The 26196-nt window shown below is 39.6% G+C and overlaps 1 protein-coding gene across 2 annotated transcripts in view; it reads right to left on the reverse strand.

The window, feature by feature from the left end:
* Window positions 1–26196, reverse strand: part of SLC26A7 (solute carrier family 26 member 7) — a 180511-nt gene that overhangs the window by 3984 nt on the left and 150331 nt on the right. For both annotated transcript variants that reach the window (XM_061439400.1, XM_061439399.1), the window contains exons 16-18: window positions 17735–17835; window positions 1797–1851; window positions 1611–1714 (exon numbers count right to left, since the gene is read on the reverse strand). In XM_061439400.1, the coding sequence (XP_061295384.1) occupies window positions 1611–1714; window positions 1797–1851; window positions 17735–17835 (260 nt within the window). The remainder of the gene's footprint in view (window positions 1–1610; window positions 1715–1796; window positions 1852–17734; window positions 17836–26196) is intronic.

Consider the following 26196-nt stretch of genomic DNA (forward strand, 5'->3'; position numbering starts at 1 on the left):
GCACCGAAGAATTGATGCTTTTGAACTGTGGTGTTGGAGAAGACTCTTGAGAGTCCCTAGGACTACAAGGAGATCCAGCCAGTCCTTTCTAAAGGAGATCAGTCTTGGGTGTTCTTTGGAAGGAATGATGCTAAAGCTGAAACTCCAGTACTTTGGCCACCTCATGCGAAGAGTTGACTCATTGGAAAAGACTCTGATGCTGGGAGGGATTGGGGGCAGGAGGAGAAGGGGACGACAGAGGATGAGATGGCTGGATGGCATCACCGACTCAATGGACGTGAGTTTGAGTGAACTCCAGGAGTTGATGATGGACAGGGAGGCCTGGCGTGCTACAACTCATGGGGTTGCAAAGAGTCAGACACGACTGAGCGACTGAACTGAACTGAACTGAAAACAATTCAAGATAAAAAAAAAATGTGGGAAATCAAATTTCTAGGGACAGTTCTAAAATTAACCATCAGATCAGATCAGATCAGATGTCTTTTCCAATGAGTCAACTCTTCGCATGAGATGGCCAAAGTACTGGAGTTTATGGACCTAACAGAAGCAGAAGATATTAAGAGATGGCAAGAATACACAGGAGAACTGTACAAAAAAGATCTTCATGACCCAGATAATCACAATGGTGTGATCACTGACCTAGAGCCAGACATCCTGGAATGTGAAGTCAAGTGGGCCTTAGAAAGCATCACTACAAACAAAGCTAGTGGAGGTGATGGAATTCCAGTTGAACTATTCCAAATCCTGAAAGATGATGCTGTGAAAGTGCTACACTCAATATGCCAGCAAATTTGGAAAACTCAGCAGTGGCCACAAGACTGGAAAAGGTCAGTTTTCATTCCAATTCCAAAGAAAGGCAATGCCAAAGAATGCTCAAACTACCGCACAATTGCACTCATCTCACACGCTAGTAAAGTAATGCTCAAAATTCTCCAAGCCAGGCTTCAGCAATATGTGAACCGTGAACTTCCTGATGTTCAAGCTGGTTTTAGAAAAGGTAGAGGAACCAGAGATCAAATTGCCAACATCTGCTGGATCATTGAAAAAGCAAGAGAGTTCCAGAAAAACATCTATTTCTGCTTTATTGACTATGCCAAAGCCTTTGACTGTGTGGAAAATTAACCATACAGCCCAGTATTAGAAGATAACTTTGACACTTCAGACCACGTGAGTGCTGGCTTCTGCAAATACTGTTTCCAAAAATGGCAATATATATGAGCTTAGAGTAAAGGGTATCAGAGCAGTTAAGAGCTATTTGGTTACATTTTGGGTTTTTTTATTTGACAGAGGTAGATTCCAACTTCCAGGATAGTGGATCCTGGAAGATGCATTTATTTTATAATCAAGCAGTTTGCACTTAATAGGTGATCACCAGATCCTTTAAACAGTGATATTGCTGGAAACTCCAAATTTTTAAACAATGTTCATACGTTGTCCAAAAAGGGAATGAAAAAATTTCTTTGCTTGGAGCAGAGGACTCTGAGGAGGGGACACATTTTAATAGGTTTTCAGATGCAAATGGAATAATAGTCTAATATAAAAATCACAAAACCCTTGATTCTGCATTCCAATTTTCTTATGATTTTGGCACACCAACTTGTTCAACTCACCTTATTTAAATGTATGTTACTTATCGCAGCAGATACTGATTCAAAAAAAATCGGCTTCTCTGAATCTAGGTTTCCACAGTATTTCATTGCTTTTATCAAGGAAGCTATAAGAAAGCACAAGTGATATAAGGATTCATGGAGCAGCAGAAGGATCAGGTCCAGTGTTAGTCAAGGATACTCCCTTACCTGTGCAATGGACCAAAGACACATCCACACTCTTGTTCTTACAGTCCATGTAAACCTGGAAGAATTAAAATAATACACCCATAGTTAATTCAGGATAGCTGACAGGAAGAAATAAGAAGCTCAGAAAGGAGAATTTTGGGACGGGGGTTCAGGATTGGGAACATGTGTACACCCGTGGCGGATTCATGTTGATGTATGGCAAAACCAATATAATATTGTAATTAGCCTCTAACTAAAATGCTGCTGCTGCTAAGTTGCTTCAGTCGTGTCCAACTCTGTGTGACCCCATAGACGGCAGCCCACCAGGCTCCCCCGTCCCTGGGATTCTCCAGGCAAGAACACTGGAGTGGGTTGCCATGTCCTTCTCCAATGCATGAAAGTGGAAAGTGACAGTAGGAAGTCACTTGGCTGTGTTCAACTCTCAGCGACCCCTTGGACTGCAGCCTACCAGGCTCCTCCGTCCATGGGATTTTCCAGGCAAGAGTACTGGAGTGGGGTGCCATTGCCTTCTCCGCAAGAATACTGGAGTGGGTTACCATTTCCTTTTCCAATGCATGAAAGTGAAAAGTGAAAGTGAAGTTGCTCAGTCGTGTCTGACTCTTCGCAACCCCATGGACTGCAGCCTACCAGGCTCCTCCGTCCATGGGATTTTCCAGGCAAGAGTACTGGAGTGGGGTGCCATTGCTTAATTAAAATAAATAAATTTAAATTTTTTAAAAACTGATGCTGTACCACCAGGGGGTGGCACTGTGTCTTCGGGAAGGAAGACGGATGCCAGCGAACATTTGCCGTTTATATAACTCAGTTTTGCTGCTTGTGTTCTCCAGTTTATTTAATAAAGATAAACACCCCACCTTTCCCTCCCTGTAAGAATAATATAAAATTGTTTTCAACTGTCTTATTGGAAGTCAAGGACCCATTTGTGAAAACGATGAAATCTGCTTACTTTAATGTTTTGTTATTTATATATATTCATGGTGTCTCTAAACTCCATCCATGGATGGTAAATTGAAAACCTCACTGCAATCAAAGTCAAATTTGATGCCTACCTTCCATTTTTATGGTCCATCAAGATGAGAGATCCTAACTGATTTTATTGGCATACTGCAGCATCCTGCCTTTTTTAAGTCCTTGAAATTCTCAAGTAGTAGCAACGTGAGCAAACAAATACTTAAAATCCAGATTCTAGAACTAGTTATCCAGCTAAGATGTGGACCCAGAATTTGTCTATCTTTAAAGTCTATGTTCTTAACACATATCATAATTTACTGTAATCATAATGAAATAAACAGTGATAAGGAAACTAAAAGTAGCAAACTAGTAAAAACAGCTGGTTGTGTGTATACAGAAGCACAAACGTCATTTTCTTCAAATTTATGCATCAGTTGATTTATTCCTTCATTCTATTGTGTAGCATTTTTAAATAAGACAAATTAAAAAATTTTTTTCTTAGCATTGCCAGTACTTAGATTATTTGAATTCCTCTGAACTTTCAACCTTAGATCTTAAACTCAGTGGGAATAGTTAATCACTGCCTCATAGTTACTAACTCTAAGTCTCGATTTGCAGTATCTAGAGAGGTAGCTAATAAATACTGGGGTATATTCAAAAACAAAGTTTAAATACAATTGGATAACAAATATACATAGTGGCTTTTCTCAGTAAAAGTACAATGCTGGTGTAGTGTTTCTCAAAACACGAACCTTGGACAATAAACAACCTATGTTGTTTATCATCCATAAACAACCTACACTGTTTAAACTGAAGATTACTGGGCCAGGACTAGGATTCGGAAGTCCGTATTTTTTTTCCTTCCATTTTTATTGAGTTATAACTGGCATACAGCACTGTATAAGTTTAAGGTGTACAGCATAAGGATTTGACTTGCATACAATCTGAAATGATGACCATGAGAAGTTTAGTGAACATTGATCATCTCATATAGATACAAAATTAAAGAAATAGACAAAAAGATATTTTTCTTTGTCATGAGAACTCTCAGAATTTATTCTCTCAACAACTTTCATATGCAGCATAAAACCATGTTAATTATATTTATACCTACATCCCAAGTACTTATTTATCTTATAACAGAAGCTTGTACTTCTAACTGCATTCATCCAGTTCCTTCCTCTCCTCAGCCCTTGCCTGTGATTACCACAAATCTGATCTCTTTTTCTATGAGTTTTTGTTTCTTTGTTGTTGGCGTATAACTGGCTTACAATACTGTTAGTTCCTGTTACACAACATAGTGTTTCAATATTTCTAAACATTTCAACCCCATGCTGGATCACAGCCTTGCTGTGGTGAAGGGGCTTGTGTAGCTCAATGAAGCTGTGAGCCATGCTGTGCAGGGCGACGCAAGATGAATGGGTCATAGTGAAGAGTTCTAACAAAATGCCTCCCTGGAGGAGGAAATGGCATCCCACTCCAGTACTCTCACCACAAGAACTCCATGAACAGTATGAAAAGCAAAAAAGATATGATGCTGGAAGATGAGCTGCCTGAGTCAGAAGGTATCCAACATGCTACCGGAGAAGAGTGGAGGGAAATTACGAATAGCTCCAGAAAGAAGGAAGCCACTGGGCCAAAGCAGAAATGACACTCAGTTGTGGATGACTTTGGCGGTGAAAGTAAATGCTATAAAGAACGATTTTGCATAGGAACCTGAAATATTAGGTCCATGAATTAAGGTGTGAAATGAAATATTTCCTGCCATATTGGTGGGCAAGAAATGTCACAGCCACCAGCAATTTCCAGTTTCCAAATGTGGATGAGGGCTCCCAAAAGGGAACACTGTGCCTGTGATCCCGCAGATGCCACCACACTCCATGGTGACTGCTGAGGAGCCTGGGGGAATACAGGAAGCAGCCATCCACCATGTCTGCCACCCCGTAGGGTGAACAGGGAATTAAGGATGCAAACAATCAGGGAACAGGATTTGGCTCCAGATAGCAGAAGTATATACGAAAGGAATAAATTCAGTGAGCCCGGAGGCTTGCATCTTCCCAAACACAGAAGAATGCTACATTCCTTTACTTGCTATCTAATTTTCCTTATATCACAATAATCTTTGATGTTCAGACTGCCTGCCCCCTTTGTTTCAAACTAGCATATAGCCTGACTCCCCCTCCCACCTTTCTGGAGCAGTTTTCTCAAGGCTCAGACCTGCTGGCTCCTCGGCCACATTCCCACCAAATAACTCTCTACTTTCAGGTTGCGACTAGTTTTTTAGTGGACAAAGGTAAATTGGATGTGGTCAAGCAGATGGCAAGAGTAAACATCGACATTTTAGGAATCAGTGAACTAAAATGTATGGGAATGGGACAATTTAATTCAAATGACCATTATATCCACTACTGTGGGCAAGAATTCCTTAGGTGTAGCTCTTATAGTAAAGAAGAATCCAGAATTCAGCACCTGAGTGAATCTCAAGAATGACAGAATGATCTCAGTTCATTTCCAAGGCAAACCATGCAACATTACAGTAATCCAAGTCTATATCCCAACCACTGACGCTAAAGAAGCTGAAGTTGGCTGGTTCTATGAAGATCTACAATACCTTCAAGACTAACACACACACACACACACACACACACACACGATATCCTTTTCACCATAGGGGATTGGAATGCAAAAGTAGGAAGACAAGATATACTTGGAATAACAGGCAAGTTTGGCCTTGGAGTACAAAATGAAGTAGGGCAAAGGCTAACAGAGTTTTATTAAGAGAACACTCTGGTCATAGCAAACACCCTTTTCCAAAAACTAAAGAAACGACTCTACATATGGACATCACCAGATGGTCGATACTGAAATAAGATTGATTATGTTCTTTGCAGTCCAAGTTGGAGAAGCTCTGTATAGTAAGCAAAAACAAGACCGGCAGTTGAGGCGACTGTGGCTCAGATCATGAGCTCCTTATTGCAAAATTCAGGCTTAAATTGAAAAAAAGTAGGGAAAATCGCTAGGCCATTCAGGAATGACCTAAGTCAAATTCCTTACTGTTATATAGAGGAAGTGACTAATAGATTCAAGGGATAAGATCTGGTAGATGGAATGCCTGAAGAACTATGGATGGAAGCTCGTTACATTGTACAGAAGGCATGACCAAAACAATCCCAAAGAAAAAGAAATACAAGAAGGGCAAAAGCAGAAACGACACTGAGCTGTGGGTGTGCCTGGTAGTGAAAACAAAATCCGATGCTATAAAGGACAATACTCCACAGGAAACGGGAATGTTAGGTCCATGAATCAAGGTAAACTGGACATGGTCAAGCAGGAAATGACAAGAATGAACACTGATATCTTAGGAACCAGTGAACTAAAATGGACGGGAATGGGTGAATTTAATTCAGATGACCAATATATCTACTACTGTTGGCAAGATTCCCATAGAAGAAATGAAGTACCCCTCATAATCAATAAAAGAGTTTGAAATGCAGTACTTGGGTGCAATCTCAAAAATGATAGAATGATCTCAGTTTGTTTCCAAAGCAAACCATTCAACATCACAATAATCCAAGTCTGTGCCCAACCACCAATGCTGAAGAAGCTGGAGCTGACTGATTCTACGAAGACCTACAAGATCTTCTAGAACTAACACCAAAAAAAGATGTCGTTTTCATCATAGGGGATTGAAATGCAAAAGCAGGGTGTCAAGAGATAGCAAGTTTGGCCTTGGAGTACAAGTTGAAGCAGGGAAAGGCTAACAGAATTTTGCCGACAGAACATATTGGTCATAGATAACTCTACACGTGGACATCACCAAATGGTCAATACTAAAATCAGATTGATTACATTCTTTGAAGCTGAAGATGGAGAAACTACAGAGTCAGAAAAAAACAAGACTGTGGCTTAGGTCATCAGCTCCTTATAGCAAAATTCAGGCTTAAACTAAAGAAAATGGAGGAAACCTACAGGCCACTCAGGAATGATCTAAACCAAATCCCTTACGACTATACAGTGGAGGTAATGAATACATTCAAGGGATTAGATATGATAGACAGAGTACCTGAAGAAATATGGACAAAGGTCCATAACATTGTACAGGAAGTAATGACCAAACCCATCCCAAAGAAAAAGAATTGCAAGAAAGCAAAGTGGGTGTCTGAGGAGGCTTTACAGATAGCTGAAGAAAAAGAAGTGAAAAGCAAGGGAGAAAGGGAAAGATATAACCAACTGAATGCTATTCCAGAGAATACCAAGAAGAGAGAAGAAGGCTTTTTTCAATGAACAATGGAAAGAGAGAAAAACAATAGAATGGGAAAGACTAGAGGTCCATATAGTCAAAGCTATGGTCTTTCCAGTAGTCATGTACAGATCTACATGGCTTGAAATTCAGCATTTAAAAAACTAAGATCATGACATCTGGTCTAATCACTTCATGGCAAATAGAAGGGGAAAAAGTAGAAGCAATGGCATTTTTTCTTGGATTCCAAAATCCCTATAGATGGTGACTGTAGCCATGAAATTAAAAGACACTTGCTCCTTGGAAGGAAATTTATGACAAATCTACATGAGGTATTCAAAGCAGAGACATCACTTTGCCAGCAAAGGTCTGGATAGCCAAAGGTATGGTTTTTCCAGAAGTCAAGTAAAGATGTGAGAGTTGGACCATAAAGAAGGCTGAGAACCAAAGAACTGATGCTTTTGAATTGTGATATTTTCAAAGACTATTGAGAGTCCCTTGGACAGCAAGGTGATCAAATCAGTCAATCCTACAGAAATCAACACTGAATATTCACTGGAAGGATTTTTGTTGAAGCTCCAATACTTTAGCCACCTGATGTGAAGAGCTGACTCATTGGAAAAGACTCTGATGAAGGAAAAGATTAAAGGCAAGAGGAAAAGGGTATGACAGAGGATGGGATGGTTTCATAGCATCACCAACTCAATGGATATGAATTTGAACAAACTTTGGGCGATAGAGGAAGGCAGAGGAGTCTGGTCTACTGCAGTCCACACGGTTGCAAAGAGTTGGACATGACTTAGCAACTGGAAAAAACAACAAATACTTTTCAAAATGATCACTATAGGTTACCATCAGAAGACTACATCTTAAATAAGCTCCCCATGTGATCCTTATAAAAACTGGTTTAACAGTGCTCTTCCAGACCTTGGCAACACAGTAAGTAAAAGTGTGGAACATAGAAGCCCTCCAGTGATGAGGGACTATCTGTTTCCAGTCTAGATTTAGATGCAAGAAAAGAACCAAAGTTGAACTGTATGTCAAATTATGAGAAGTTTTTGTAGTGAGCAACAAGAATATGAAAGCATATTACATGAGGAAAAGGATAACTTACCAAAAATAGCCACTGGATTTAAGGCCTAGGAAACGTCAACCCAGTTCTTTTGCATAATTTTTTTAAAATATGAAACAAAGTCATTCCCTCATTTTCACAAAATGAATAAACTGAGATCCAGACAGGTTAGACAATTTCCTTAACACCTCCCAGTAAGTGTGCTAGATCTGAGACTATATTCTAACTGTCACATATTTAAGGTCCTTCCCTTCACATAGCCCCAGTCTATCTTCACAGGAAAGCCAGACTAAAGCTGACCTTTGCACTATTTTGAGTTTCAAAGTTTGGACATTTCAAATTTAAAATATGAGTGGAGACATAGTTATGCAACACCATGAGGAAATAATCAAAATCTACAAAAGTTCTTCTAAAGACTGCCCTGGTCTTAATTCTTTAAAAGTCAATGTTCAATTTTGACTTCTGGCCATGCTGAGTAACCAATATAAAGACTATCCTATCCTCCCTAAGTAAGTAGACAACTGGACAAAATATATAAACTGCTTTCCAGCAATGGGGACAGGCAGCAAGGGATTGAGTTCTCTGAGAGAAAGAAAACAAAAGAGGCCAGCTCTCAGATCATCTCAGCTTTCTGCTGCAGTTTGTGGGCCACTACATGATAGGGGACCCATGCAAAATGCAGCCACTTCACAGAGCTGAGAAGACAGAATTGGCATTCAGGAAGGATCAAGTGGGTACACTGATGAGCAAGAATAATGGAAAGGAGGGAAATAGGTAGGGAAAGAGCCCCAGAAATTATCAAAGGCTATGATTAAGTTTTTGACAGAATACAAAGTCTCACACAGCAGGAGACTGTTTGAGCCCAGAGTAAGAGAACCACTGGGGAGGAAACAGCCGAGGTGAGGAGAATCAAGTTCCACACAGCAGAAGCTAATGGGCGGCTGAGGGAAGCTGAGTAACAGACATGGGCTAATCCTCAAGATGCTGCTGCATATTTGGGGTATTGGGGGAGAGAATAAGTGGAAATAAGAAAGGGAGTACATTCCTTATTGACTTTGAATTAAAAAAATAAAAAGGAAACAATTATGGAGGTGTCTGTGTGTGCACATCCTTAGTCAGTCGTGTCTGACTCTTTGCGACTTCATGGATGGTAGCCCGCCAGGCTCCTCTGTCCATGGAGATTCTCCAGGAAAGAATACTGGAGTGGGTTGCCATGCCCTCCTCCAGGGGATCTTCCCAACACAGGACTCAAACCAGGGTCTCCCACATTGCAGGCTGATTCTTTACCATCTGAGCCACCAGGGAAGCCCAGAAGTTTCTGAGTTTCCCTCGAATTGGCAAAATTAAGTGTTCCATCTGAAAAATGAAGACTTCAGTTTTAAAGAGATAAAACTGTTTTATTTTTTGCAACCAGGATTGTAGGGACCCAATACAGAATGGAGCAAAGTGCCTTACTGCACTGGGCATTATTTCAGAGACCAGGAAGGGTTTCAGGTCTCATCTATGTTATGAGAGACCACATCCTGCCATTTGCCCAGGGAAGGGACTTTTCTCCTTCTTTCCTTATTTTTTTATTATTTTTTTTTAATTGGAGGATAACTGCTTTAAATTTAGTCATGTTTGTTTCTGCTGTGCAACATCATGTATCAGCTATAAGTATTCATATATTCCCTCCCTCCTAAGCCTCCCTCCCATTCCCATCTCATCCAAACTAGGTCATCCAAGAGCACCAGGTTGAGCTCCCTGTATTATATAACTTCCTACTAGTTACCTATTTTACACTAGTAGAGTAAATATTTAAAAGTTACTCTCTCAATTCATCCCAACTTCTCCTTCCTCTGCTATGTCTACAAATTCATTCTCTATATCTATGTCTCATTGCTGCCTTGCAAATAGGTTCATCAGCACCATTTTCTAGATTCCATATATATGCATTAATATATATTTGTTTTCCCCTTTTTGACTTATTTCACTCTGTATAATGGCTCTAGGTTCATCCACCTGAGTTCAACTGACTCAAATGTGTTCCTTTTTATGGCTGAGTAATATTCCATTGAACATGTGTACCACAATTTCTTTATCCATTCATCTGTTGATGGACATCTAGGTTGCTTCCATGTCCTGGCTATTGTAAACAGTGCTGAAGTGAACACTGGGGTAAATATGTATCTTTTTGAATTATGATTTTCTCAGGGCATATGCCCAGTAGTGGGAGTGCTGGGTCATATGGTAGTTTTACTTCTAGTTTTTTGTGTGTGTTTTTGTTAAGGAATCTCCATACTATTTTAGAGTGGTTCTATCAATTTACATTTCTATCAACAGTGCAAGAGGGTTGTCTTTTCTCCACATCCTTGCCAGCATTTATTGCTTGTAGATTTTTAGATGATGGTCACTCTGACCAGTCTGAGGTGGTATCTCAATGTAGTTTTGATGTGCATTTCTTTAATAATGTATGATGGTGAGCATCTTTTCCTGTGTTTGTTGGCCATCTGTATGTCTTCTTTGGAGAGATCTCTCTTTAGGTCTTCTGCCCGGTTTTTTTGTTGTTGTTGTTGTTGTTTGTTTGACTGATTGGGGTTTTTGTTTTCCTGATACTGAGTTCCATGAGCTGATGGTACATTTTGGAAATTAATCCTTTATCAGTTGCTTAATTTGCTATTACTTTTTCCCATTCTAAGGGTTTTCTTTTCATCTTATTTAGTTTCCTTTGCTGTGCAAAAGCTTATAAGTTTAATTAGGTCCCATTGTTTACTTTTTTTTTTTTATTTCCATCACTCTAGGAAGTGGGTAAAAGAGGATCTTGCTGCAATTTATATCAGAGTGTTGTATCTATGTTTTCCTCCGAATTTTACAGTTTCTAGCCTTGTATTTAGGTCTTTAATACATTTTTAGTTTATTTTCATGTATGGTGTTGAGAAGTGTTCAAATTTCGTTCTTTTGAATGTAACTGTCCCGTTTTCCCAGCACCACTTACTGACAAAATTATCATTTATCCATTGTATATTTTTGCCTCCTTGTCAAAGAGAAGGTGTCCATAGGCATGTAGGTTTATCTCAGGACTTTCTATCTTGTTCCTTTGACACATGTTTTTGTTTTTGTGCCAGTACTGTACTGTCTTGATTACCGTAGCTTTGTAGAATAGTCAAACATCAGGAAGATTGATTTCTCCAACTCCATTTTTCTTTCTCAAGATTGCTTTGGCTATTTGGGGTCATCATGTTTCCATACAAACAGTAAAATTATTTGCTCTAGTTTTGTGGAAAATGCCATTAAATCAGTGCTGAATATTCATTAGAAGAACTGATGCTGAAGCTGAAACTCCAATACTTTGGCCACCTGATGAGAAGAACTGACTCATTTGAAAAGAACCTCATGCTGGGAAAGATTGAAGGTGGAAGAAGATGGGAACAACAGAGGATAAAATGGTCGGATGGCATCACCAAGTCGATGGACATGAGTTTGAGTAAGCTCTGTGTGTTGGTGATGGACAGGGAAGCCTGGTGTGCTGCATTCCATGGGGTCGCCAAGAGTTGGACATGACTAGAGCAACTGAACTGAACTGAGCTGAATGTGATGGGGATTGCATTGAATCTGTAGACTGCCTTGGGTAGTATACTCATTTTCACAATATTGATTCTTCCAATCCTAGAACATGGTTATCCCTCCATCTGTTTTTAACATCTTTGATTTCTTTCATGAGTATCTTATAGTTTTCTGAATACAGGTGTTTTGTCTCCTTAGGTAGGTTTATTCCTAGATATTTTATTCTTTCTGTTGCAATGGTGAATGGCATTGATTCCTTAATTTCTCTTTTCAATTTTTGATTATTATTGCATAGGAATACAAAAGATTTCTGTGTTTTAATTTTGTATCCTGGGAAATTACTAAATTCATTGGTTAGTTCTAATAATTTTAGGGTAGCATCTTTAGGGTTTAGATGCTATAGCATCATGTCATCTGCAATCATTGAGAGTTTTACTTGTTTTCCAATCTGGATTCTTTTTATTTTTTTTTCCTTCTTTGAGCACCATGGCTAGCGCTTTCAGAACTATACAAAATAATAACGGCAAGAGTGGGCACCCTGGTCTTTTTCCTGATCATAGAGAAAATGATCTCATTTTTTCACAATTGAGAATAATGCTTGCTGTGTTTGATGTATATGGCCTTTATTATGTTGAGGTAGGTTCCTTCTATGCCAGTTTTAATGTGTTGTTGCTAATATTACTGTGAGGAATTTTGCATCTATTTTCATCATTTTCCTCCCTCTGCAATTTTCTGAAAGAGTTTGAGCAGGATAGGTGTTAGCTCTTCTCTAAAAGTTTGCTACTTTTTGCCTTTTAAGCCATCTGGCCCTAGGCTGTTGTTTGTTGGAAGATTTTTGATCACAGTTTTAATTTCAGTGCTTGTGATTGGTCTGCTCTTATTTTCTTTTTCTTCCTGTTTCAGTCTTGGAAGGTTGTACTTTTCCAAGAATTTGCCCATTTCTTCCAGGTTGTCCATTTTATTGACATATAATTGCTCATAATACTCTCTTTTGATCCTTTCTATTTTTGTGTTGTCTGTTACAACTTCTTCATTTCTAATTTTCTTGTTTTGAATTTTCTCCCTTTTTTTTCTTGATGAGTCTGGCTAATGGTTTGTCAAGTTCGTTTATCTTCTCAAAGAAGCAGCTTCTGTTTTTATTAATATTTGGCAATGTTTCCTTCATTTTTTTAATTTTAAATTTACTTCTGCTCTGATCTTCATCTGAGCAGAAGTAAATAAAAAGATGGTAAAGAATCTGCCTGCAGTGCAGGAGTCCCAGGTTCAATCCCTGGTTTGGGAAAATCCCCTGGAGAAGGGAATGGCAACCCACTCTGGTATTCTTGCCTGGAGAATTTCATGGACAGAGGAGCCTGGAGAGCTATAGTCCATGGCATCACAAAGAGTTGGACATTGACTCACAAAGAGTCAGTCACATGACTGAGTGATTAAAACACTGTACACTGATCTTCATAATTTCTTTCCTTCACTACCTTTGGTGGTTTTCTTTTTCCCTTCTTTCTTTTTCTAGTTGCCTTGGGTGTAAGGTTAGGTTGTTTACTTGATATTTTTCTCATTTCCTGAGTTAAGCTTGTATTCCATAAATTTTCCTGTTAACACTGCTCGTACTGCATCCCATATGTTTTGAGTTGTTGTGATTTTGTTGTTTCTAGGTACTTTTGGATTTCCTCTTGGATTTCTTCAGTAATCTCTTGGTTATTTAGAAGTATATTGCTTAGTCTCCAAGTGGTTTTTGTTTTTTACAGTCTTTTCCTGTAATTGATATCTAATCTTATATCATTATGGTAAGAAAAAAAATGCTTGATGCAATTTCAATTTTCTTAAATTTATGAAGGGTTGATTTGTGACCCAAGATTTGATCTATCCTGGAGAATGTTTCATGTGCACTTGAGAAAAAAAGTGAATTCTACTACTTTTGCATAAAATGTCCTTTAGATATCAATTAGGACCTTCTGGTCCAAAATGTCATTTAAGGCTTGTGTTTCCTTATTCAATTTTCTGTCTGGATGACCTGTCCGTTGGCGTGAGTGAAGTGTTAAAGTCTCCACTATTTTTGTGTTACTGTTGATTTCCCCTTTTATGTCTGTTAGCATTTGCCTTATGCATTGGAGTGCTCTTATGTTGGGTGCGTATATATTTATAATTATTATATCATCTTCTTGGATTGATCTGTTGATCAATCTAAGATTCTTCCTTGTCTGTTGTTAAAGTCTTTATTTTTTTTTTTAATTTCCATCTGCATGGAAAATCTTTTTCCAGCCTCTCACTTTCAGTCTGTTTGTGTCCCTATGTGGGAAGTGGGTCACTTATAGACAACATATGTAGGGGGTTTTGCTTTTGTATCCATTCAGCTAGTCTGTGTCTTTTGATTCAAGCATTTAATCCGTTTACATTTAAGGTAATTATTGATATGTATGATCCTATTGCAATTTACTTTATTGTTTTGGGTTTGTTTTTGTAGGCCTTTTCTTTTGTGTTTCCTGTCTAGAGAAGTTCCTTTAACATTTGTTGTAAATAAAGGTGGTTTGGTGTTGCTGAGTTCTCTTAACTTCTGCTTGTCTGTAAAGCCTTTGATTTCTCTGTTAAATATGAATGAGATTTTTTCTGTATAGAGTAATCTTGGTCTCATATTTTCCCTTTTATCACTGTAAGTATATTCTGCCACTCCCTCTTAGCCTGCAGAGTTACTGCTGAAAGGTCAGCTGTTACTCTTATGGGAATTCCCATGTATGTTATTTGTTGCTTTTCCCTTGCTTCTTCTTTCTTTGTGTTTAATTTTTGTTAGTTTGATTAATATGTATCTTGGCATGTTTTTCTTTGTGTTTATCCTGTGTAGGACTCTCTGTGCTTCCTGGACTTGGGTGACTATTTCCTTTCTAATGTTAGAGAAAGTTTTGACTATACTTCAGTACTTTCTCATACACTTTCTTTTTCTCTTCTTCTTCTGGAATCCCTCTAATTTGAATGTTGGTGTGCTTAATATTGTCCCAGATGTCTCTGAGACTGTCCTCATTTCTTTTCCTTTTTTTCCTTTATGCTGCTCTGCTTCTACTATGCTCTCTTCCAGTTCATTTAAACGTTCTTCTGCCTCAGTTATTATGCTATTGGTTTCCTTTACTGTGTTTTTATTTCTCTTATTGTATTGTTCATTGCTGATATTCTATTCTTTATATCCTCCATGTCCTTGTTAAACTCTTCATGTATCTTCTCAATCCATCCCTCCATTCTACTTATCTATGCCTCCATTTTATTGCCAAGATTTTGGTTCATCTTTACTATCATTCCTCTGAATTCTAGTTGAAACCCTATTTCATCTTCATGTGTTTGGTGTTGTGAGTTTTTACCATGTTCCTTCATCTGATGCATGTTTCTCTGTTTTTGTTTTGTTTTTTTTCCACTTCATTTATTGTGTTTGGGGTCTCTTTTCTGAAGGCTGTAAGGCCTAAGTTCCTCTTAATTTTGAAGTCTGCCCCCAGTGGGTGGGTTCTGACCAGTCCCTTGTGGGGGCTTCCTGGTAAGAGGCCAGATGCCTCTGTTCTGGTGAGCAGAGCTGGATCTTGTTCCTCTGAAAGGCACTGTCATATCCAATGGTGTGTTTGGGTGTTTGTGAGCATGGTATGGCTTTGGGAAGCCTGTCTATTAATGGGTAGGTTTGTGTTACTGTTTTGCTAATTGTTTGGCATGAGGTATCCAGTACTGGAGTTTGCTGGCTTTTAGGTGGAGCCAGGTCTTAGCACTGAGATGGAGGCCTTTGGGAGAGTTCTTGCCAATTAATATTTCACAGCGTCAGGAGATCTTTGGTGATTCAGCATCCTGAACTTGGACCTTCTACCTCAGAGGTTCAAAATCAACCCCTGGCTGAAGCAACAAGACTCCACAAGCCACACAGCATGGAAGAGAAAAGGAAATAAATAGAAAAAAAAATCAAACAAACATGCAAACAAAAAATGAACGGACAGACAAATCCCCAAGACAAATGATAAAAGTAACACTGAACAGACAAGAACATACATTGAGACTCATACACTCATACTCAAAAAAAAGAAAATAAGACAAAAAACTAAAATAAAAATTTAAAAAGTGGAACCACAAAGGAAGAGAGCAACCAAACCAATAAGCAAACCCATAAATAACACACACAATAAACTAGTCTAGAAAAAATTCAGAACCAAAACATGAAAAAAGTACAACAGAACAAAATACTAGTGTAGAAATAGGAAAAAATAAAATAAACTTACTTAAAAATAAAAGCTTTACAAAAGGAAAAATTAAGTAATAAATAAGTATTAAAGTACTAATAAAAAAAGAACAACAGAACAAAATGAAAAAAGAGAGAGAGGGGTGGTAAGAAGACTATTTTCCTGTGGCCTCAGTTCTCAGTTTTCCTGCCACACAGTGAGTTCCAGCTAATGTGCCTCATCAAAAAGACCTCCAGTATTTCTAGGAAGGTCTCCAGACCTGCTGTGGGCACTGTGGGGTCAGCTCAGACTCAAATCTGTCCACACTCCAACTTGTACTTGCTTCCAAATTCCACAACTGTCCCCAAACGCCACACCTTCAAGCCAATTGTGGGGATTTAATCTGCTGCTCCTGTGGCTGCAGGAGGAAATTCACTTCCTCTTTGGTCACACAGCCTCTGTGGCTCACACATTGGTTTTGCCCTGCCTCTGTAGGCTACGCTCTGGTGTCTGTTTCCCACCCAGACAAGATGGGGCAGACGCAGAGGCGTATCGGACTCACTTACTCAGCTGGGCTGGGAAGAGGGAGGGATATGGCAGGCCAAAGTGGAACGTGCGAGGAGGGCCTGGGGCGGTAAAGGCCTTCGGAGTTGCTGCAGCCTGAGGCAGGTCAAGCACTCTCCCAGGGGAACTGGCCCGAGGTCATGGGAACCTCGGCAATGTCAAGGTTCACGAGCTCCAGGAAGTGTGGGCTATGACTTGTGCCTGCTCGCAGCTTCCTGCACCTGTGACCCCTGGGGTTGGGCCTGCGGTGCTACTCATCCCCTGCCTGTGGCACTCCCACTGGCCTTAACGGCAGCTGGCCAGCATGCCTGCCTCTGAGACTGCAGACCAGAGCCGTGACTAGTTCTGCCTCTGGCACTCATGCCAACCTTTCCAGTGGCTGGCCAGCGTGTCCACCTCTGAGGCTGCAGACCAGAGCCGTGACTTGTCCTGCCTCTGGCACTCACGTTGGCCTTGCTAGCAGCCAGCCAAAACCCCTCTGGGGTTGCAGACAGCAGCTGCAGCCAGCCCCACCGCAGGCACTCACAAAGGACACTCACGTGTCCTAACATCTGTGAGCATGCAGAGGTGGACTGTCGCCTCTGGCAGTCAGTGACCTGTCGCCCCTCTGGCAGTCCCAGGCTTTTCCCTCAGCTGTGTCGTATGAGCCCCCTCTGAGTGTCTTCAGGACAGTCAATCCCAGTCCTCTCCCAGGGGTCAGACCCCTGAACCCCGCACCTCAGCACCCAGCCCCCCTCGCCATGGTGGGCAGCCGTGCAGTCAAGCATCTCAGGCTGGGAAACGTTGGTCAGTGCCGATTTTTGTGCTGAAATCTCTCTACTTTGCCTTCCACACACCTGTTGCTGTGCTCTCCTCTGAGCTTCCAAAGCTCCACCTGTCCCTGCCTGTGAGGTGGTTTCTCAATAATTCAGGCCAGGAATGGTTTCAGGTCAGACTGTACCCATCCATGATATGAAAGACCATATCTTGCCAACTTCAGGGCACTTGCTCATGGAAGGGGCTTTTCTCCTTCTTTCTGGAAGCCTAGGAGTTGACTGCCCAGCATGTACTATGCCCCCTACATCTCAAATACATATTCTCAGATAATATTGGGATAATCAAAAGTCAGAGTTCAAAAATAATTAGTAGTTAACTGAAAATGTAAAAACTCATGCACCACGTGAATACCTACTCTACTCCTCTTACATCCTCCTGATACATGCATAGCTAGAAACTTCATGAAATCTCCTGAAAAGAAATCTACTGTAGCGGGAGGCACAAAGTCTATGTCTTTTGGGGAGAATGGGTGAGATGAGCAGGGTCACGACCTCAGAGGTGAGAAAGAGTCCGTAAAAACACTGTTCCTAAAGAGAAGGGAAAGAATCAGTCCAAACACAAGCTGCACAAATACCTCAACAAGCATGGAGACTCCAGTATAGTCGGAAAAGGTCAATCCACTGCAATCCAGGACTAAAGAACACTTTGGATTCAGGCAGGGCTGGGTAGCTTCTTCTGTAAGAGGAACAGAGCTGAATCAGAGAGAATTCTTAGAGATTTTCACTATTGGCTTTGTTGAACATTGGGAAGATCAACAGTGGCCTAATGTTTTAACAAAGTGAAATCACTCAGTCATGTCCAACTCTTTGTGACCCCATGGACTGTAGCCCACCAGGCTCCTCCATCCATGGAATTTTCTAGGCAAGAGTACTGGAATGGGTTGCCATTTCCTTCTCCAGGGGATCTTCCCAACCCAGAGATCAAACCGGGGTCTCCCGCGTTGCGGGTAGACGCTTTACCATCTGAGGCACCAGGGAATCCCTGGATGGCTCAGGGAATGTTTAACAAAATCAATGCCAAACACTTTTAATTTTACATTTTCAGTTGGCTACTAATTATTTTTGAACTCTGACTTTTGATTATTCCAATATTATCTCAGGTAATTATTACTACATAACTTGAGTGCCAAGGATAATATTGGTAAATGGCATATGATTAAAAATGAAAGACAATGAAAATTTACAATAAGATGTCCTTCTGGAGCAACCAGGGAAGGCTTCATGCAAAAGTAGCTTTGAATTTAATAGCCTATCCAAAAGTAGATGACAGTTTAAGATCTCACAATTTTCCTGTCCCATTCAATCAATATTTTTTATTTGACTAGGGGGACTAACCTGGTGGTCCAGTGGCTAGGACACCATGCTCCCAATGCAGGGGTCCAGGTTTGATCTCTGGTCAGGGAGCTAGTCCCACATGCCGCAACTAAGGGTTCACATGCTGCGACCAGAAGTTCGCCGCCACAACTAAAGATCCCACACGCTGCAACAAAGATCTAAGATCCCGTGTGCCGCAACCAAGACCCAGCACAGCCAAATGAATTAAAAAGTGTGTTTTCATAAATGTAGTACCATACGCCAGGTACTCCAGTGGTGCCCTCTGTTTCCCTTTTTCTCCTGCGAGAAGGAGCTATGAAGGTACGTATAGATTCAGACTATGCTACCATTGGCTCAAAATGGTAAATTAGAACTTCAAGCCAAATGAAAAGTGACCACAACTTAGCTCATCCACTGACCACTCAGTAGTAATCATTATCATTCAATATTTGCCTAAAAATAGGACTTAGCATTACTACAGAAGGGCTCTTATTTACAGCCTCAGATATAATATGTCATTGCTATTATCAGAGATTGGAGAGTGGGTTTAAGATTGAAGGAAAAATAAAAATATGAATCCTAGGTAAGGACAAACAGTGGAACATTGATTGGTATTTATTCCTTTTATTTCCTAGTCTCACAGACAGACACACACAAACATATATAAATAGGTTGGCACTACATTAATTAGTTTAGAAATACTTTTATTTCATTTTATTTAGAGCTACAGAAGAAGAATGACTAAAGAAATATCAAAAGATTTGCTGAGACATTTGGCTCATTATTTGCCTGTGATATGTACTTCCTTGCAAATTTTTTATGATTCATAAACATGTTTTATCCAATTTGGAAACATTTTGTTGAATTTTCAGAGTATAAGAATCTTTAACAATTGAATATCAGATAAGCTTTCCTACAAAAGTTCAATAATCCACATGGCATATATGCATAAAATATATATAATGGATTAGATGTATCCTTACAAAGTTAGATATAAAAAGCTTTAGTAAGACTAATCATTTGCAATGTACCATGGAGTTCAAAATTTGAAGAGTTTCTATGCAATACTTCTGAATATATCTGTTTTAGAAAATAAAACGTATATGATTTTTTCAAAGGCAACTCAGTCCAGCTATTTTGACATCTTTTCAGCATGTCAACTGTGTACATATCTTTCTAAGCTCCACATTTAATGAGAGCATGGTGGTAGCTTGAAAATATTTACACCGTGGAAATTGGCAAGTACAACAAATCACACTTCTCTACCACCCCATGCCATAGTCTCCACTCCAAGAGCTTTTTGGATTTACCAACACATCATTATGTAAATCATTATGTAACTCTTACTAAACACCAGGAAAATAGTCAGTAATTTTTTAAAAATTCAATAGCTTGGATTAAATAAATGACTTAAACCTCCGACATATTTAGCAATAGATCTTCAAATGACAGTGATGATGTAATTTGATAAAAAAATTAATGAAGTCTTTTTTTCCATCTCCTTATAGTCTTTTATAGTACAGTACATACAAAAAAGCTAAATCTAAAATTCTTAGTCCAAAAATTTATGTAGAAAAAGTTATCATTAATATCTAATCCACCCAAATTAAATTATGAATTCTTTGAGATCTTTAAGCCTTATCTTTCAGATGGTTAAGCGTCTGCTTACAATGCGGGAGACCTGGGTTGGGAAGATCCCCTGGAGAAGGAAATGACAACCCACTCCAGTACTCTTGCCTGGAAAAATCCCATGGATGGAGGAGCCTGGTAGGCTGCAGTCCATGGGGTTGCAAAGAGTCAGACACGACTAAGCGACTTCACTTCAAGCCTTATTCTTCATTTACTAGAAAACATAATTGTCATTGGTAAAACTGAATATAATTCAATATATATACTCAATATAATCCAGAAAAAATTAACAACTATTTTATTTATAATTGCTTTTCATGAAGGAGATACATAAATTATTATCTGCAACTAAATTTATGACATGCATTCTATTATCCCTATTCTTTAACAAGCCAAACATGGCTAATCAATCACGGTACTTTTTCCCAGTCAGTTCAAAGAAGACCCTAGAATTTCTATCAATTCAGTGCTTCAGAAAGTCACTACTAGTTCATAAGCAATTTTACTTGTCAATCTGAACTTAATAATCCAGTGAAAAAACTATGCATATTATTTAGAGAGATTGATCACTAACCTAAATGACTAGGAAATGGTGGTAAATGGATACAGAAAATTATTTAAGAAAGGTGTTTTTTTTCTTTTCTATCCTATTTATTTCACTTATAAATTATACTTGCCGTTCTCTATATTTTCCTGTAGTTATTTCATAATTTAAGTGATGATAGATTGCTAACTAAAAATGTTTGGGTTTAATCAAAAGTGAAACAAAAATTTTTCTTTTGTTTCAGAATGTGCTTGCTTTGTCCTTCATTTTTACACCTGAGGTTCCTCTTTTGTGTTCCTTTAACCAAAATGGATGCACATTTTCAGACTGTCCAAAAGAAATAAAAGAATTGTGCCATGTAGTTGTGGATAATAATGTAAGTAAGCTTGTTTTTTTTTAAGAGAAGCAGTTCATCTTTTTTTTTTTTTGTAAATAAAAAAGACATTGTTAATGGCAAAGTTACCAATTCCCTCAAGTGAAAATTTAAATACAATGGACATTTCTGAAATCTTTCCAAAAATAAGTGAAGTTTTCTTTTATATACTATCCTCTCAGTTCTATCATTGTGCTGATTCTATGACTATTAATATATACTTGTGTTCTAAGCTTCTGAGTAAATCAGTCAGTGCAATAAAATTCATACTGTTGTAGAAAACTGAATGAACAGCTAATACGCCATAAGCAAAATGAGGTAAGTTTGGAGCATCTGCAAAGGGGATAACTAATATATACTCATGGGGGATGTGGTAAATGATGAGCTTTATCTACAAAAATCAAAGAAAAATAAAGAAAGAAATTAACCATCAGGTGTGAGTGGATGATTAACTCCAGACTGTGCAAGCCAGCTCTCTCCTGTGGAATATTCATTAACTTGTTTAATTAAAAAGTATTCATAGATGCATAATTTAGGAGTGCTTTTTTATACTTCAAAAAGTTTCTGGCAGTTTGTGAATTGCTCATAATTCTTTAAAAGAAGGCATTTTCTGTTGATATCAAGTAATTATTGAGAAACAGATTTATATCTCTAACTTCTAAAGAAAATAAGGAATCAGAAATATTTAGAACAAACCAAAACACTATCTTTGGAAAACATGTGTACATATTATTGTGTACATTATCTCTTTTATTCATTCATTCAAGCAATTGGTTAATATACATGTGGCATGTGCTTACTCTAAGTGCTGTCCTAAGAAATACAAGTAGAATGATGGACAAGAGAGATAATGGTCCCTACTCTCAGTAGACTCACAAGTAAACTGAGAAACCAGTCAGTTGCACTAGTAATCTGAAGTGTTACCAAGGCTGGAAAATTATGCAGAAAGAGCTCAGGAGGTACAGGAAAGACCTGATATTGTAGAAGAAAAATGGCCCCCAGTGATGTCCACAGCTTAACCCCTAGAACCTGTGGAATATGTTGCCTAACATAGCCAAAGGACTGTTGCAGACTTGATTAAATTAAGAATCCTGAGATAAGAATCCTGAAACCATAATCACAGAAAACTAGTCAATCTAATTACATGGATCACAGCCTTGTCTAACTCAGTGAAACTAAGCCATGCCCTATGGGCCACCCAAGATGGGCGGGTCATGGTGGAGAGGTCTGATAGAATGTGGTCCACTGGAGAAGGGAATGGCAAACCACTTCAGTATTCTTGCCTTGAGAACCCCATGAACAGTATGAAAAGGCAAAATGATAGGATACTGAAAGAGGAACTCTCCAGGTCAGTAGGTGCCCAATATACTACTGGAGATCAGTGGAGAAATAACTCCAGAAAGAATGAAGGGATGGAGCCAAAGCAAAAACAATACCCAGTTGTGGATGTGACTGGTGATAGAAGCAAGGTCCGACGCTGTAAAGAGCAACACTGCACAGGAACCTGGAATCTTAGGTCCATGAATCAAGGCAAATTGGAAGTGGTCAACCAGGAGACGGCAAGAGTGAATGTCGACATTCTAGGAATCAGCGAACTGAAATGGACTGGAATGGGTGAATTTAACTCAGATGACCATTATGTCTACTACTGTGGGCAGGAATTCCTTAGAAGAAATGGAGTAGCCCTCCTAGTCAACAAAAGTCTGATATGCAGTACTTGGATGCAATCTCAAAAATGACAGAATGATCTCTGTTCATTTCCAAGGCAAACCATTCAATATCACAGTAATCCAAGTCTATGCCCCAACCAGCAACACTGAAGAAGCTGAAGTTAAACGGTTCTATGAAGACCTACAAGATCTTTTATAACTAACACCCAAAAAAGAAGTCCTTTTCATTATAGGGGACTGGAATGAAAAAGTAGGAAGTCAAGAAACACCTGGGGTAACAGGCAAATTTGGCCTTGGAATACAGAATGAAGTAGGGCAAAGACTAATAGAGTTTTGCCAAGAGAATGCACTGGTCATAGCAAACACCCTCTTCAAACAACACAAGAGAAGACTCTACACATGGACATCACCAGATGGTCAACATCGAAATCAGATTGATTATATTCTTTGCAGCCAAAGATGGAGAAGCTCTTTACGGTCAGCAAAAACAAGACTGGAGGCTGACTGTGGCTCAGTTCATCAACTCCTAATTGCCAAATTCAGACTTAAATTGAAGAAAGTGGGGAAAACCACTGACCATTCAGGTTCAGTTCAGTTCAGTTCAGTCGCTCAGTTATGTCCAACTCTTTGCAACCCCATGAATCACAGCACACCAGGCCTCCCTGTCCATCACCAACTCCCAGAGTTCACCCAGACTCACGTCCATCGACTCAGTGATGCCATCCAGCCATCTCATCCTCTGTGGTCCCCTTCTCCTCTTGCCCCCAATCCCTCCCAGCATCAGAGGCTTTTCCAATGAGTTAACTCTTCGCATGAGGTGGCCAAAGTACTGGAGTTTCAGCTTTAGCATCATTCCTTCCAAAGAAATCCCAGGGCTGATCTCCTTTAGAATGGACTGGTTTGATCTCCTTGCAGTCCAAGGGACTCTCAAGAGTCTTCTCCAACACCACAGTTCAAAAGCATCAGTTCTTCAGTGCTCAGCCTTCTTCACAGTCCAACTCTCACATCCATACATGACCACAGGAAAAACCATAGCCTTGACTAGACGAATCTTTGTTGTCAAAGTAATGTCTCTGCTTTTGAATATGCTATCTAGGTTGGTCATAACTGCTTTCCAAGGAGTAAGTGTCTTTTAATTTCATGGCTGCAGTCATGACCTAAATCAAATCCCTTATGATTATACAGTGGAAGTGAGAAATAGATTTAAGGGACTAGATCTGATACATAGAGGGCCTGATGAACTATGGAATGAGGTTCGTGTGACATTGTACAGGAGACAGGGATCAAGACCATCTGCATGGAAAAGAAATGCAAAAAAGCAAAATGGCTGTCTGGGGAGGCCTTACAAATAGCTGTGAAAAGAAGAGAAGTAAAAAGCAAAGGAGAAAAGGAAAGATATAAGCATCTGAATGCAGAGTTCCAAAGAATACCAAGGAGAGATAAGAAACCCTTCCTCAGCGATCAATGCAAAGAAATAGAGGAAAACAATAGAATGGGAAAGACTAGAGATCTCTTCAAGAAAATTAGAGATACCAAGGGAACATTTCATGCAAAGATGGGCTCGATAAAGGACAGAAATGGTATGGACCTAACAGAAGCAGAAGATATTAAGAAGAGGTGGCAAGAATACACAGAACTGTACAAAAAAGATCTTCATGACCAAGATAATCATGATGGTGTGATCACTGACCTAGAGCCAGACATCCTGGAATGTGAAGTCAAGTGGGCCTTAGGAAGCATCACCACTAACAAAGCTAGTGGAGGTGGTGGAATTTCAGTTGAGCTATTTCAAATCCTGAAAGATGATGCTGTGAAAGTGCTGCACTCAATATGCCAGCAAATTTTGAGAACTCAGCAGTGGCCACAGGACTGGAAAAGGTCAGTTTTCATTCCAATCCCAAAGAAAGGCAATGCCAAAGAATGCTCAAACTATTGCACAATTGCACTCATCTCACATGCTAGTAAAGTAATGCTCAAAATTCTCCAAGCTGTGAACCGTGAACTTTCAGATGTTCAAGCTGGATTTAGAAATGGCAGAGAAACCAGAGATCAAATTGCCAACATCCACTGGATCATAGAAAAAGCAAGAGAGTTCCAGAAAAACATCTATTTCTGCTTTATTGACTATGCCAAAGCCTTTGACTGTGTGGATCACAACAAACTGTGGAAAATTCTGAAAGAGATGGGAATACCAGACCACCTGATCTGCCTCTTGAGAAACCTATATGCAGGTCAGGAAGCAATGGTTAGAACTGGATATGGAACAACAGACTGGTTCCAAATAGGAAAAGGAGTATGTCAAGGCTGTATATTGTCACCCTGCTTATTTAACTTCTATGCAGAGTACATCATGAGAAATTCTGGGCTGGAAGAGGCACAAGCTGGAATCAAGATTGCCGGGAGAAATATCAATAACCTCAGATATGCAGTTGACACCACCCTTATGGCAGAAAGTGAAGAGGAACTCAAAAGCCTCTTGATGAAAGTGAAAGTGGAGAGTGAAAAAGTTGGCTTAAAGCTCAACATTCAGAAAACGAAGATCATGGCATCTGGTCCCATCACTTCATGGGATATAGATGGGGAAAGAGTGGAAACAGTGTCAGACTTTATTTTGGGGTCTCCAAAATCACAGCAGATGATGACTGCAGCCATGAAATTAAAAGACGCTCACTCCTTGGAAAGCAGTTATGACCAACCTAGACAGCATATTCAAAAGCAGAGACATTACTTTGCCAACAAAGGTCTGTCTAGTCAAGGCTATGGTTTTTCCAGTGGTCATGTATGGATGTGAGAGTTGGACTATGAAGAAAGCTGAGCGCCGAAGAATTGATGCTTTTGAACTGTGGTGTTGGAGAAGACTCTTGAGGGTCCCTTGGACTGCAAGGAGATCCAAGCAGTCCATTCTAAAGGAGATCAGTCCTGGGTGTTCTTTGGAAGGAATGATGCTAAAGCTGAAACTCCAGTACTTTGGCCACCTCATGCGAAGAGTTGACTCATTGGAAAAGACCCTGATGCTGGGAGGGGTTAGGGGCAGGAAGAGAAGGGGACGATAGAGGATGAGATGGCTGGATGGCATCACCATCTCAATGAACATAAGTCTGGGTGAACTCCGGGAGTTGTTGATGGACAGGGAGGCCTGGCATGGTGCAATTCCTGGGGTCGCAAAGAGTCGGACATGACTGAGCAACTGAACTGAAGTGAACTGAAGTTTAGTTAGAGAGATACACATTCAATAAGCAGCATACAGACCCCCTCAGAAAGCAAGAGTGGGCCTCAATTTCTTCATCAGTAAAACTAAGAGTATCCTATTACCTATTTGAAAATGATAATTACCATTTATCTATTTCATCCATTTAGAAGAATATCCTTTGAAAACTTGGAAGTGCTATACAAATATCAGCAGTGTTAATTTTCATTCACTGACCAAGTGTTCACTGGACAACGAAGGATAATGCATGGACATTAAGAATGCATCTCTTCCCTTAAAAATATAATTAGGAAAATGTG

The sequence above is a fragment of the Bos javanicus genome, chromosome 14 (assembly GCF_032452875.1).
Source record: "Bos javanicus breed banteng chromosome 14, ARS-OSU_banteng_1.0, whole genome shotgun sequence".
Lineage (NCBI taxonomy): Eukaryota > Metazoa > Chordata > Mammalia > Artiodactyla > Bovidae > Bos > Bos javanicus.